The sequence below is a fragment of the Dysidea avara genome, chromosome 1, assembly GCF_963678975.1.
Source record: "Dysidea avara chromosome 1, odDysAvar1.4, whole genome shotgun sequence".
Taxonomy (NCBI): domain Eukaryota; kingdom Metazoa; phylum Porifera; class Demospongiae; order Dictyoceratida; family Dysideidae; genus Dysidea; species Dysidea avara.
The window spans coordinates 11,814,176-11,830,439 of record NC_089272.1 but is presented as its reverse complement, the minus strand read 5'-3'; the positions used below and the strand labels follow the sequence as shown (position 1 = coordinate 11,830,439).

The 16,264-nt window shown below is 37.4% G+C and overlaps 1 protein-coding gene and 1 long non-coding RNA gene across 21 annotated transcripts in view; one reads left to right on the top strand and one right to left on the bottom strand.

The window, feature by feature from the left end:
* LOC136256555 (uncharacterized) overlaps positions 1-16,264 on the top strand; it is a 294,555-nt gene that overhangs the window by 83,519 nt on the left and 194,772 nt on the right. The window lies entirely within an intron of this gene.
* LOC136256291 (AMP deaminase 2-like) overlaps positions 1-16,264 on the bottom strand; it is a 75,646-nt gene that overhangs the window by 22,539 nt on the left and 36,843 nt on the right. For 13 of the 20 annotated variants that reach the window (XM_066049312.1, XM_066049321.1, XM_066049329.1 and 10 more), the window contains 6 exons: positions 6,551-6,680; positions 5,646-5,773; positions 4,947-5,073; positions 2,378-2,440; positions 1,242-1,293; positions 975-1,051 (listed from right to left, as the gene is read on the bottom strand). In XM_066049312.1, coding sequence (XP_065905384.1) covers positions 975-1,051; positions 1,242-1,293; positions 2,378-2,440; positions 4,947-5,073; positions 5,646-5,773; positions 6,551-6,680 — 577 coding nt within the window. Of the gene's footprint in view, positions 1-974; positions 1,052-1,241; positions 1,294-2,377; positions 2,441-4,946; positions 5,074-5,645; positions 5,774-6,550; positions 6,681-12,930; positions 13,160-13,439; positions 13,648-16,264 lie in introns of all 20 variants that reach the window. The other 7 variants (XM_066049252.1, XM_066049247.1, XM_066049223.1 and 4 more) reach the window with 2 other exon arrangements.

Below are 16,264 nucleotides of genomic sequence, written 5' to 3'. Positions count from 1 at the left end.
AAGCTCTTCCCTCTTTAGAGTACTGTGTAGTAGATATCACAAAGGTGTGTATTCGTGTGCCTAATAATAGCAGCCATTATCAAAACTTAACAACTAGTTGGCATTGTTGGTTAAACATTTACAGTAATTGAGCTTTGGAGTGTGACAGTATGACTCAAAGTGCTTCTAGCCACCATACTTTAACTATAGTATGTATGTGTAGAGCTGGATCCTCAAAAACATTTAATAACTCATGAATGTAATTACACATGATCTTGAAATTTGGCTCATTTGTAGCACTGCTTGACCCACTAAAAATATTTCAAAATCTTTTCATTGAAATGTCCGACATTTACGATCAATCTAAATTTTCACCATAGATTTTCTATGGGGAAACCATAAAGTGTACTGTCTATTACAACCTTCTCCTGAACTTGTAATGGAGCCAAACTACATATGTCTGTTGTTGACACCTTTAATGTCACCTAATAATCTGGTTGGCTGAAATGTTAATTCTCTTGAGAATATTTAACTTTTCAGTTTTCAGTTGTTTTTTCAGGATCCAGCTCAACTTGTACATACTATAGTATGACTAAAGTAGGGGTTAAATGTGCACATCAAATAAAGTTCCTAGCTAGTTGAGTATGCAATAACTAACTTACAAAATATCTTCCATAAACTTTTATTTATTCTCAGTGTACATATACTATATCTACATATGTATACATATAAACACACACACATGTACTGTACCGCTCAAAAATGCAATGTCATCTTATGACAGTGCAAGCTATTTTTAAAAACTCGCTACTTAAGGGGCGTGGCACCCACTTCACTTGCGATTATTTTCCCAAACGAAATGGGATAAATACTCACAAGCGAAATGGGTGCCACACCCTTTAATTGGTGAGTTTTTTGATTGCTCACACTCTCGCGAGACAACATTTGCGCATGAGCGGTACCATAACATGTTGTACTTACATACACATACTAACTTTGATAAGATATGCAAAGAACTGTCCACGGATGTAGTTGTCTGTTTTCATAAATATCTCCCTCAATGTACTATTACCTACAAAAATTAGACAACTGTATTAAAACCAACTGAACCATATATCACTAGTATAAAATGTCATCAAGGTCACCCATAGCAACATGTGAACATATCAATTTAATAATAACAAAATTCTAACAAACATACAGTGTACATGCTGTATCAATATACATACATTCATATGCACTCTAGATAGTACAGTGCATACCAATTGGATTATATTTCAAATTAAACTTAAATCGATGAAATGTGTTTCTATCCTACAAAATGAGAAACATACTTTACAACAGTGTACACATACACACGTATTAACTACACATGACAAGATGGTGTGGTGATATGTACTGACACACATACTGTACTGTACATTAATAATAACAGACTTTAGTATGTTATGACATAGAATTTTGTGCATAAACATTAAATTATCATTAAATCCATTAAATAGGTTGAAAATAGGGGAGTGCATAGGAATTTTGAAACACACATTAACCCTTTTTTTACCAAAGTTATTATACATATATGGCTTGTGTGAATTGCATGTGAAATGTGTGGACCCCAGCCATGTCTCTCTTCTACCAGCATAGCTAAAAAACTTACAGATCACACATACAACTCATGTACTATGGAGCAAAGAAAGTGTGTCTTCTCCATATCGCCATGGCATTAAAATATGGGCGACACTATCTTACTAATCAACTGGATGACATCATACTATTTATTTTTAGAATCTTTATCATGTGGGGGAATGGACTAATTCAAAATAAAGCCCCCTGCTACCATGAAGAAGGCGAATATTGAGGTATGGATGCTTTGTATATGCTATTTTGTATTGCCAAGTGCCATAACTTACCCACGCTTCTAACACGTAATCTACTCAAACTGAAATTTGGCACCTTGAAGGGGTAAGGTCTGTAGGCAACCAGTGCCTGCAGCTCACTACATGCACATGATCAGTAATTAAATTAACTCATAGTGTCTGAAAGTTAGTCGGTGGTGGAAATTTGTGGCAATTGCTATAAGGGCATAGATAATGATAAGTACAGTGATCCTGTATGTACGTATAAGTAAGTGCCTTAAAAACTACAAATGCTTATGCATGAAAACGAAGTGGCAATGATACCCCTCAAGCCAGTCACATGGATAGTACAATATTTTATAATTCATGCAGTCCTTCTTTATGGTACTATTGCAATCATTTATTCTAAAGCAGTACTCTCTTCGACACTTTGTTCTGTGCCATTCTAATCACAGTCTTTCTTTCCAGCTGTTTTAATTACCAGTAGTTTGTCAACAAGATAAATAACTTCACACTACCACAACACAAGTGTCAACATTTCTTACAGCATGAACATCAAGGTTGTCCACATTCAAGTCATATGCTTCCAATTGCAAATCATCAAACACCTAAAAATGAAATTACAAAACACACTGTAATACACACCCACATGTATCTTAGTACTGTATAGTAAGGATCACAGAAGTTGTCAAAGAATATTGTCTAAAAACCAGCCTCACTTTTCCTTTGTAACAGCTTGGCTTGGCATAACCAACCTCATAAATGTATTCAGAGTCTTCCAACAAGTTTCTTTTCCAGACAATCAATTTAATTTTCAGCTGACTGACTGCCTGACTGATTCCTCCAGCCAAGCATCTGTAACTCGGCTATGGATTGATATCTTCACTGTTCAACTTCACTTTGCCTAACATGTGCCTTTTCACTAACCTCAGCACATTTCCACATGTGGCCACAAGTGTGACACACAGCCATGCAGCCATTTTGTGTTTGCCGTGCACTTGTGCTTGCATTCCACACAATATACCATGAGTGCGTAGTATGCCATATATGGTGGCACTAAAACACTGGCTATATGTGGACTAAACCCTTCTCGATTCTAAGTCAAAGCCTATCAAGTTGATATAATGCTGTAGGTATACACCTGTAGGTATGTATTCACCTTACCTGGCTGTTTGTTTCTATAGGTTGATAATGACACTTTGTCACTCCTTTCCTCTATTGATGTCTTCATAAGCCAAACATGCCTGTTACACCATGGAGGAGACTTCAAAATATCAAGCTGTAATTATTTTTTGCTACTGTATGTACAAGCTGGAGTAGTTAGAGGTGTACCGATTAGGATTATTCAGTTGTACTGATATCCGATTAATCTGTACCTAAAAGAGCTGATACCAATTATACCAATCCAATTATTGTACATATAGATAATCTCTGTAAAGTGTAAAATAGAATTACAGGTATATAGCTACTGCATGATACATATTCTTATGATTTTTTAGAGAAAACAGAAGTGATGTACAGTAAATATAAGGCACAACCATACCTGGTTACTTTTGGTTGGTGTGGCCTCTATTACACAACACAGACAATTAGGCACACAAATATATTAATACATGCCCCCTTGTCGGGATTACTCCGTGTTTTGATTAGTTATCAAGATGGCTACTATACACAGATTATCAGTTTAGCTTTTCCGTGTAGTTCTTTATTGTTAAAGTGTAACAGCTGCCATTTTCAGGAGATCTGGGTAAGAAGATTTAACACAAATAGCAGTACTTACATGATCAGTTGTATGGCTTTTCGTAACTTAGCGCTTTTATGAAATAGTATAGAGAGGTTTTCTATTTGTTTGTAGTGAGCAAAAAGACTTTTCATTGCTGCAAATAATGGCACACATATTTGCCATTACCATGCAAACTATTGGCAGATATATCGGTTCTCAGAGCGTTTGTGCCAATTACCGATATGTTAGAAATTGCCATATCAACAACCGATCCGATCACCGATCCGATTAACGGTGCATCTCTAGGAGTAGCGCATGATATTAAATCACAGCAAGACAATAAAAACTGTTATATTGCTACTGCGCATTTCTGTTGTGATGTCTTTAGCACAGTAGGGATATACGTAACACTTCTTAATGTTTTACTGTGATTTAATATCATGCACTACTCCAGCTTGTTTCAATACTTTTTATCAATGTGCTATGGTCCCTACTCTAGTTGGAAATTCCAAAAAATTTTGTGTACTTAATGGTTAACTTTTTTATTATGACTGGTGAACCCATGCATACTGCATCAAAAGAAAGAAAAGGCGTTGCATGCCCCAAATATCAATTATTGTCTGAAAAGTGAAGTATCCATTACGCTTTGTTGTCAGCTATGTTCAACCCATTACACAGCAGTATGAATCAAAAAATTTTTGAAAAGCACGTCTGCAATCAAAGTAGCTACTATGAAAAACACGGACAATATCTGTTACAAAAGGAAGCCATCAAGTGTTACTGCCAAATCGACACTTTTTGCTGTCAGCAAAGATGAACGGGACACAAAGGCGGACACTGGTAAGTCCATGAAGAATGCATTGTACATACTTTGGTATGCCAAAAGGCACCTTTTGGGCTGAAGTGACATTGAACAGTGAAAAAATCAAGCCTGTAGCCTTAGCCGTTATCGAGTTATGCTTGTCTGAAGGCATCAGTCAGTCAGTCACTCAGTAGAAAATTCTGTTAATTTTTTTTAAAATTCCGTAGCAACTTGTTGAAAGCATTTTGAGTTAATCTAAAGGCTTGTTTGGGCTTAGTTTTACCTAACCAATATTGCCTCATTGTCGTCTGGAAAAAATGAGGCTGGTTTTTGGGTAATGTTTTTTCATGGGCAACGCCTACTCCTTTGTGGTCCCTACTATACAGTACGATAACTGTATGATTAACAACGGTATGAGGAACTTTGTAAAATTCTGTAACACCCAACTCTGTAAAATTCTGTTGTTGTTGTTTCTTTTATGTATCCACTTAGTGGCTCTTGACACTACACTTCACAAAACGAAATCTCACAGTTTAAACCCCAATGGTCACATACATATAGAAATTTGGCAGCTTGGGCTTGGACTTACACTTTCACAGGATAGCTTAACCATTTCGTATCTTGTGTAACTCGTGGCAGCCTTTATGGATGTATCCTGAGCAGTATAGGTGATGACTAACTCAGCTACCTTGTAGACTTTTGAATCCCACCACAACCTGTCGGTGAACAAATCGCTTATTTAAACTTTTGACAAATACACCATGCAAGTTATTTCAAAATATTTGTGTGGTGCGCGCGCATGTGTATATGTGTGTGTGTGGTACATAGTTTTTAGTCCAGACTTGGTCACTGAGTAGGCTTTCCTGGCTGGTTATTATAGGTGCTCTCGACAAATCAAAGCCATGGGATGTACAAAAGCATAAAAAAGATTGCCATATGATTGCTATAGCCTGATAAATCGACCATCACGCTGTATTTCATTGATTTATTAGTTAATCCCCAGCTTTCCTTCAATGCTTCATAAACAGGCAAGACTAAAAACACATGGAAACTGCAACCCAACTGAAATGCAGACTGCAACGCAAACACACAGTTTACAAGAATGCAATGCAAACACAGAAAATCCAAACATAAACACAAATGCAACTATCCTACATACGTACATACATACACTTTTCACAAAACATTTTCAAGAAACCATGCAGGCATGCAACCACAGCCAGCCTGGGTCTGGCTGTGAGCGCATGCCTGGTTTAACAAAAACACACTGTGCATATGCATCACCTACTTCAGTGTACGCTGTTCCCCATTTTTATTAGTGACCACCATGTTACGTTGTGTCTTCATCTGTTTCTTTATGAATCGCAGCAAATGTTTCTGGTTCATACAGGATGCTGCATGTACGTGAGTATCCACCTGAGGATTAAAATAATGTATAAAAACACTAGTATAGTGTAACCAGGAGCACACAATAGCTGCAAGGCACACACTACTGGTATGACATCATTTAAACCATCACTAAAGCCAAAGTGTCAATATAATCTTTATGCACACATTTATATGTACACACCCAACAGTTTCACTATCAGACAGTACAGAGATAAATAGATAGGTGATGGATAGATGAACAGACAGATACATTTGATTTACTGATGATTAATATAGTAGATACAGAACAAACACACAAACACACAGAGTGTATTTAGTTTCTAGGAAGCCAGGCATACCCACAACTATTTAGCAGCTAGCTGTGAGTGGAATTATAAAGTAGAGCTATGAAACCAGACAGAATATAATAACCGGTTGCTGAGCAAATCATAACTGCAGGTTATCCGGTTAACAAAATTTTCTCTAATTGTTATGCTGAAGTTAGTTTTTAAGCTACATGCACCTTAGAATTTATAGTAAACGTAGTTCATCAGATTATACTTGTAGTAGCCAAAGTAATAGCCAAAATTCCACTATATGTAAAGCTGAATCTTATAACAAACAGGATACCAATGTTTAAGAATGAAAACCGTGCATTTTAGGGTATATATATTAGGGATCAGTTATCTGGTTATGAGAAAAAATAACTGATAACTGAATTTATAAAAATAACTGGTCAATTAATTGGTTAACTGGTAAAGTTTCACAGCTCTATTACAAAGCATACTACTACAGTTGTATATCACTGTACTGTTATCAATATACCTTGCGGACATTGTAGAAGTCACGATGTGGCATAGATTTCTGAGCAGCTAATTCTCTCATTTCATTGAGCAAAACATGGAGATTGAAGTGAGCCTCCAAATAGCGTAGACGGCGATAACAGAATGACTTGCTAATAATAGAAATACCACACAATATGTGTTATTGTCAATATTACATCAAATGCCTAGGGGTTTACTCTACAACAAGATACAGTATTTCTCAAGGCTGAACAGCAGTATAGCAATTTAGCATCTTGGTATAATATTATGGAAATATATATGCAAGTATATGGAAAAACAAGTTGATGTGATGCTACTTCTAAAAATCAGGCGTCCATTAGTACTGGGAAGTATGCTTATTAAACCGGTACAACGATATTCAAACTTTGACCACACCAGTACACCGGATATAGCAGGATACGCCTGGCTACTAAGTTAACTTATTAATCCAGTTTAAACAGGTGAAACAGCGTGGTTGCAGCATGTCACAGTGTAGAAGCCTTTCTCAATTGCTATGGTGGCAAAAGTTTGGTTGTTAGTGTGGAGGTTCGTGGTTGTTTTAACTTATTTATTGTGTGGCTTCCAGGCGCGTGGCATGCATACCAGGTGGCAAAAGCCTTATAACAGCAGTTGTCAACACAATGGCTTCATCATGGCACAACGTCTCAGTACAGCCTAGCAGGTTAAACTGGTGTTAAAGCCAAGCTAGTCACAACTGGTGTTGAAGAAGGAGTAGGAAGCTTTACAGAAAAGGTGAAGAAAGAAATCGAAGATTACCTCGTGTAGATGAGGAAACTAATCCCCTAAAGTGGTGGTCTGTGCATGCGTCATCTTACCCAATGTTGGCAGCACTAGCTAAAAAATATTTCTGTATTCCAGCATCTAGCTCTGCTTCTGAAAGGGTATTTAGCACATCAGGTAACATTGTTTCAAAAAAGAGAAGTTGTCTAAAGCCTCACAACAGAATTAGTGTTCTTGGCACACAATCTATAGTGCACTTACATCACTGTTCTGAAAGTACTATTGTTGTGATTACACCAAACGTTTGTAATAACTCCATTTTTTACCTTTTATGCAATATAAATTTACAAGTCTGTAGTTATGGGTTGTCAAAGTTGGTAAATTGGATGTGTATGGAAGATCCCTTTTTGCATATCTGATCACATATCAGCCCTGTAGTCACATACGCATAATGAGTATGAAGGCGGTTTAGATGAAGAAATGACAAAAATATTTTTTACGTTTACTGCACACACGTAACATGCATACCATTGGGGAAATGAAGATATTTGAACTCTACGTGAGCAGGTGAATAAAATGGTGTATAGTATAAATCGATTTATCCTCCTTCTCTGAGTAATGGCCTGATAAAACTTACATATTTTTCTTTGTAGCATGCACATTTTTAAAAATTTTGTCTTTTCAATAATATGCATGCTTGTACAAACAAGTTGGGTTTTCGCTGAGAAGGTCACAAATAGAACAATATACTTGTAGATTGATATCTAATCCAAAACAGCCAAGCTGTAAAAAAAGTGTGTGGCCCTCAGAAAGGTTATGGTGAAAAAAGATGTGAAATCCAAGGTGGCGGCCAAGAAATGGCTGTGATGGTAGGTTAATGGTAAAAATTTTAATAACGACAATTCAGGTGAATTTTTGTGCCGCTTCACAAAATTTACCTAAATTGTCATTATTAAATTTTTTACCATTAACCTACCATCACAGCCATTTCTTGGCCGCCACCTTGGATTTCACATCTTTTTTCACCATAGCCTTTCTGAGGGCCGCACACTTTTTTTACAGCTTGGCTGTTTTGGATTAGATTTCATTTCTTTTTGTATTTGTATACCCCAAAGCCGGCCTATGGCCAGCTTTGGGACTTTTTTAACCTATGTTTTTTTCTTTACTACAGGAAGAAGAAAAGATGAAGTAGATGTACTTTAAATATTTTATCAGTAAATGTACAAATTATATATACTGTATAATACATATGTGACCAGATTTGCAAAAAGGGGTCTTCCACACACATCCAATTTGCCAACTTTGACAATTGATAACTTCAGATTGGAAAGAGCTATTGCCTTGAATTTTGGACAGTGGTGAGCACCACTATAGCTGAATACGCGGTGAAATTTTCAGGTTAATATGTTACTTGAACACTGAGTTATGGTCTCCAACGGTTACGGAATTGGATGTGTGTGGAAGACCCCTTTTCGCAAATCCGGTCACATAATATTATATTGATTACAGAAATCTCCATGGTGGTTTCTTTGTAACTGAACTCTCTACAAGGTGACTTCTTCTAATTGCTCTCTCTACAGGGTGAATTGTTTGTAGCTGAACGATCTACAAGGTAACTTCTTCTCACTGATCTCTCTACAGGGTGATGTGTTTGTAGCTGAATTCTGTATAGGTGATTTGTTTGCAGCTGAGCTCTTTACAGAATGGTTTCTTTGTAGCTGAACTCTCTAAACGATAACTTCTTCTAACTGATCTTTCTACAGGGCAATTTGTTTCTGGCTGAATTTTCTACAGGGTGATTTCTTTGCAGCTGAACTCTCTACATGGTGGTTTCTTTGTAGCTGAACTCTCTACAAGGTAATTTCTTCTAGCTGATCTCTCTACAGGGAGATTTGTTTGTAGCTGAATTATCTACAAGGTAACTTCTTATAGCTGATCTCTCTACAGGGTGATTTGTTCGTAGTTGAATTCTGTACAGGTGATTTGTTTGCAGCTGAGCTCTTTACAAAATGGTTTCTATGTAGCTGAACTTTCTCCAAGGTAACTTCTTCTAACTGATCTTTCTACAGGGTGATTTGTTTGTAGCTGAACTATCTACAAGGTAATTAATTTTCTTCTAGCTGATCTCTCTACAGGGTGGTTTCTTTATAGCTGAAATCTCTACAAGGTGACTTCTTCTAGCTGATCTCTCTACAGGGTGATTTGTTTGTAGCTGAACTCTCTACAGGTGATTTTTTTGTAGCTGAACTCTCTACAAGGCGATACTTCTAGGTGATCTCTCTACAGGATTCCTTGTTTCTAACTGAACTCTCAACAGGGTGATCTGTTCATAGCTGAACTTTCTACTGGGTGATTTGTTTGCAGCTGAACTCTCTAAATGGTGGTTTCTTTGTAGCTGAACTCTCTACAACGTGACTTCTTCTAGCTGAACTCTCTACAAGGTAACTTCTTCTAGCCGATCTTTCTACAAGGTGATTGAGTTTTTTGCAGCTGAACTCTTTACATGGTGGTTGCTTTGTAGCTGAATTCTTTACATGGTGGTTGCTTTGTAGCTGAACTCTCTAAAAGGTGACTTCTTCTAGCTGAAGTCTCTACAGGATGATTTGTTTGCAGCTGAACTCTCTACGTGGTAGTTTCTTTGTAGCTGAACTCTCTACAATGTGACTTCTTCTAGCTGAACTCTCTACAGGGTGACTTGATTTTAGCTGATCTCTCTACAGGGTGACTTGTTTCTAGCTGAACTCTCTACAGGTGATTTGTTTGCAGCTGAACTCTCTACATGGTGGTTTCTTTGTAGCTGAACTCTCTACAAGGTAACTTCTTCTAGCTGATCTTTCTACAGGGTGATTGATTTGCAGCTTAACTCTCTACAAGGTGACTTCTTCTAGCTGAACTCTCAACAGAGTGATTGATTTTTTTGCAGCTGAACTCTCTACATGGTGGTTTCTTTGTAACTGAACTCTCTACAGGGTGATTTGTTTGTAGCTGAACTCTCTACAGGGTGATCTGTTCATAACTGAACTCCCTATAAGGTAACTTCTTCTAGCTAATCTTTCTACAGGGCGATTTGTTTGTAGCTGAGTTCTCTACAGGGTGATTTGTTTGCAGCTGAACTCTACATGGTAGTTTCTTTGTAGCTCTACAATGTGACTTCTTCTAGCTGAACTCTCTACAAGGTGACTTGTTTCTAGCTGATCTCTCTACAGGGTGACTTGTTTCTAGCTGAACTCTCTACAGGTGATTTGTTTGCAGCTGAACTCTCTACATGGTTTATTTCTTTGTAACTGAACTTCCTGCAAGGTGACTTCTTCTAGCTGATCTCTCTACAGGGAGATTTGTTTGTAGCTTAACTCTCTACAGGTGATTTGTTTGCAGCTGAACTCTCTACATGATGGTTTCTTTGTAGCTGAACTCTCTACAAGGTAATTTCTTCTAGCTGATCTCTCTACAGGCCGATTTGTTTGTAGCTGAACTCTCTACATGATGGTTTCTTTGTAGCTGAACTCTCTACAAGGTGATTTCTTCTATAGCTAATCTTTCTACAGGGTGATTTGTTTGTAGTTGAACTCTCTACATGATAGTTTCTTTGTAGCTGAACTCTCTACAAGGTGATTTCTTCTATAGCTGATCTTTCTACAGGGTGATTTGTTTGTACCTGAACTATCTACATGATGGTTTCTTTGTAGCTGAACTCTCTACAAGGTAACTTCTTCTAGCTGATCTCTCTACAGGACAATTTGTTTGTACCTGAACTCTCACATGATTGCTTCTTTGAAGCTGAACTCTCTACAAGGTGATTTCTTCTAGCTGATCTTTCTACAGGGTGATTTGTTTGTAGCAGAACTCTCTACAAGGAAACTTCTTCTAGCTGATCTCTCTACAGGGAGATTTGTTTGTAGCTGAACTCTCTATACATGATTTGTTTGCGGCTGAATTCTCTACATGATGGTTTCTTTGTAGCTGAACTCTCTACAAGGTAACTTCTTCTAGCTGATCTCTTTACAGGGTGAATTGTTTGTAGCTGAACGATCTACAAGGTAACTTCTTCTAACTGATCTCTCTACAGGGTGATTTGTCTGTAGCTGAACACTCTACAAGGAAACCTCTTTTAACTGAACTCTGTACAGGGTGAATTGTTTGTAGCTGAACTATCTACAAGGTAACTTCTTCTAGCTGATCTCTCTACAGGATGATTTGTTTGTAGCTGAACTATCTACAAGGTAACTTCTTCTAGCTGATCTCTTTACAGGGTGATTTGTTTGTAGCTGAATTCTGTATAGGTGATTTGTTTGCAGCTGAGCTCTTTACAGAATGGTTTCTTTGTAGCTGAACTCTCTACAAGGTAACTTCTTCTAGCTGATGTATCTACAGGGTCACTAGTTTGTAGCTGAATTCTCTACATGGTGGTTTCTTTGTAACTGAACTATCTATAAGGTGACATCTTCTAGCTGATCTTTCAACAGGGTGATTTGTTTGTAACTGAACTCTCTACAAGAAAACTTCTTCTAACTGATGTCTGAACTGGGTGAATTGTTTGTAGCTGAACTCTCTACAGGGTGATTTGTTTGTAGCTGATCTCTATACAGGTTACTTATTTCTAACTGATCTCTTGAATTCTGTTCAGGGTGACTGCTCTATTAGGATGACTGCTCTATTAGAGTATCTCGATCTCGCACTTGCTACACCAAGTTGGATTTCGTGTTATAACTCCGTGGCTTTAAGTCTGATTTTTCTACACCATTGAAGAGCCTTTCTAAGATGATAACTCCATCTGTACAGCGATTTTCAAAGCATTACCCCAAGTGGTTTATCTGGTAGGCGTGGCAAGCATAATAATAATAATAATAATAAAAATTAGCTAATCTTGATTGCATAATTGTTACACACTGTTGATTTTTTTGCTGTATCTTCCTGGTTTTTAACTCGATTTCTTTCAAACCACAAAAGGTTTGAGGTTCAATAGTTAACCTATTCACCCACCGATTTTTAGCTTCTTCCCTTACGCGATTTACCCTGTAGGTGTGACAACATATTGGTGTTATTTTTCGTGCATAATCGCTCATAACTCTTTGCCTGTTTATGGTATTCCAGCCAAAGTTGGTACAGAGATGCACCTTTATACCCCCCTTCTGTGTGCCAAATTTCAAGGCAATCGGATAACGCGTTCGTGTTTTATAGCAGTTTTTGTAAGTGTGCAAAAAGAGGAAGAAAAATAAGAAGAAAAAAAACCCAAGAAACTAAGCCAATTTTTGAAGTCACATATCTCAGGAATGCCTGAAGCGATTTCGCTCAAATTTGGAATGTGAAGTACTGAAGTTGGAGGGAATGTACACAGCAAAATTTGTCTTGCTTCATCAAGGCAGCACAGAGCTATGGAGGTGCGAAAATTGCGTTTTCTTTCTTCCTGTCAATATACTCACGGGGTTGCGCGCCGGCTTCTTGGGCCGCACGACACACTACCGTGTGTCTTGATACTCTAATAGAATGGTCAGTAAAGTACAAATATACTTTAATTGAGTAGTCACTAAATTGTTACTTTTTGCAAAATTCCTCCATGTTCAGAACTGAATTTCACATCACCAGAAACATAATAATCAGTAGGAGTGGCTTTATACACTTACAAACAATGCTTATACTTACACTGGTCCACTTGATTCCATTGCTATTAACTTGTTCAAATCATGAACAAAATCATTTTTAGAAAATTGTACTTTAGTGATGTCAGCTCCTTGTTGTTCAGGTGAGCCTTCAAGTAAGAAGAAACATCCTTCACCATCTATCATTTCTACCTTATAAGGAAGAACAGCTGAAAATTCAACATCATGTGGTGTGTATGGTTCATGTTGATTGTGACCCTTTGGTAAAGGACCTGTAAGGAGTGAACAACACAAACAAGATTGTGAATCTCTCCATAATGGATACCATTGGACCCGAAATGTTGTAGCATCATTGCTACAATGGTAGAAGCATATAATTATGAAGCTGGACTAAATAAATCTACAAGGTTACAAGGAATTGAGTTGTGCATGGGCTACCCACCCATCCATGTTCTGTGCACGCACACGCACGCACGCACGCACGCACGCACGCACGCACACACACACACACACACTACACACTTAGGTGGGTATAATATTCTAGAAACTCACCAATAATATCTCCAGCAAAGGAAAGTTTCACCTCACCAGTAGAAGACTGTGGTGGTACATAGAATGTTGTACTGGGTGGTTCCTCTTCATCTAACATTAGACTCACTGTACTACTGAACTCTTGATGACTTGCACTCATGTAGTATCTACGATGCCTTAAGGCAAACAACAACATCACTGACGATTCTGTGAAGTCATCAAAGGAACCCTGTAGGAATAAACAACATGCAAATGAGTGATAACCAGCATTATGTGACCCGCTGAATAAACAACATTATGTGACCAACATTATGTGACCCGCTGAGTGATAACCAGCCGTTTCGCAAAATCCTATTTTGTCATAAAACCATACTGAAATACAATGGGTAATAATAAGCATGCTATATGAATATTTTAATTGCATTTGTATGCACTGAAATTAAACTCAATTAAATACAACCTATACTCCAATGGATTCACCTGTTCTGGGAGAGTAAGAAAATCTTTGTTCTGTGTTCCCACAGCAAAGGATACGTGAGTTATGCACGCTTATTTATGATGTAATAAAAACAGTGTTCACTGTCATCATTTCTTAGCTGGAATGGCCTTCTTCTCTGTCAACATGGAGGAGTACAGGGAAAACACTATACATTGATTGATTTGCCAGCTTATGGTGCACAGATTGAGCCATGTCCCATCTTCGTAGCTTGTTTTAATCGTAAGTTATGATTGATTATCTAAGTGCCTGTAATTTATTTCCTGTACTGTTGCTGTACAAATCAAGTTTATCATGGTTCCAACTGTCAAGTGTTATAACTACAAGACCATTTACCACAAAAGACTGAAATTTTGGCTGTCCACTCTTTTGTTACTATAGATTACAGAGATACAATAAAATGGAATTTGAGGAATGTACAAAATGACCGGTTTTTGCTCAGCCGGTCACATATTATTACTGTGACCAGACTATGTATATTTCAAATACAGCAGTGCTAACTGTAATTCCATATAATTTGCACATGAGTACATGCAAACATAACTGACACAAATTGCAGTGAAATTGGTACATGCTCACCGGGTGAGAATGAATATATTCTTCTTAAAGGCTGCACATACGTAACAATATCCAATATTTATTATCATGCTCTATATCAAACAGTACAGTAGTACTGTTTAAGCAGGCATCTCCCCGAATGTCACGCACGCCGGCTAAAATGCCACTTTTAAAATCATCCTAGAGACATCTTACGCGATGAAAATCACCTATACAGAATAACACTAGTCCATCTAACCAAATACAGCTTTAAAAACAAGAAAACACTTACGGATACAGAATTTAAAAAAAAATAAAAAATTATTAATTTCTGTCTTCCAGCCTGTTCGCCTGTTTGACCATAGTCACAAGGCTGAAAGCCAAATGAAGCAGCGCATGGCCACCATTTTATACCACAATAACAAATTCACCAGTGGCATGTGCCTTTAGGGGTTCCAGCAAGTGTGCTCCCTCTGCACCTAGTGTTTCATTTTATCTTGAATCAGGCTGGTCTTCGTCCTTCTTCATGCATTGAAACCATATAAGGGTATTAATTTTCTATATCAACATTTTTTATGAGCAGCATATTTAGTGCTACAAAACTATTTAAGTGCTTATGCTCAATAGATACCTGTAACTTCACAATAGGTTCAAGGCCCCATCTATTAATGCAATCTTGGTGATTAATAATGATCAACCACCGAGACCACACCTCTAAATGATCTATTTACTCAATCACATGTTATTATTGGTCTAGCTGTATTCATAAGCTACCACAGCAAAAATATGAAATAGTGACACGTCCCTAGTAGGTGAAAGGCTGACTCGTGATACTCTAATACAGCATACGCAGTCTCCCTAATAGAACAGTTGTGTACATATGTCATGTAGTGTACCAAATAAAAAAGTATCATACAGTACAATAGTACTGTATAGTAGGGACCACAAAGGTGTAGGTGTGACCCACAAAAAAACATCACCCAAAAAACCAGCCTCAACTTTCCTGACAACAATGAGGCAGTATTGGTTAAGCCCAAACAAGCTTTCAGATCGACCCGAAATGCAGTTGTTATGGAATTTTCTACCAATTGACTGCCTGACTGACCGATGCCCTCAGACAAACATAACTCGAAAATGGCTAAGACTACAGGGCTTGATTTTTTCATTGTTCAATGTTGCTTTGGCCCGAGAGGTGCCTTTTGGCATACTGCAGTACGTGCAATACTTTATACATGGACTTATCAGTATCCTCCTTTATATCCCATTCATCTTGGCTGACAGTGAAAGGTGCCGATTTGGTGGTAGCACACAATGGCTTCCCTTCATAATGCAAATTATCTTATTTTTCATAGTACGTAGTTACTTTGATTACAGAGGTGCTTTTCAAACAGTTCTTGATTCATAATGCTGTGTAACAGGTTGAACATGGCAGATGAATAATGTATGTCATGTGATCTTAACAAATACTCGAGTAACAATTTTACCAACTGAGTACCAAAATCCTTAACTGAGTACTTAACTGAGTACTTGGGTATTGCATATTATTATTTTTACAAATGTAATGCGTTAACAAAATTACTGTAATGACTTGAATATAAAGTGATTTTATTACAACAAGTAAGGAAGTTACTAATCTTGTTACTAATCAATTGAGAAACACCTAGCCACAACGAAGTAACAAATCATCACAGAAAATTCTGTTACTTTCTCTTGAATACAATTATAACCAAGATTCACACATTTTACAATAGCAAGATCATGTCACGTGATAAGATGGTAGTTGCACACATGACAGCTTAAGGTTGTACACACA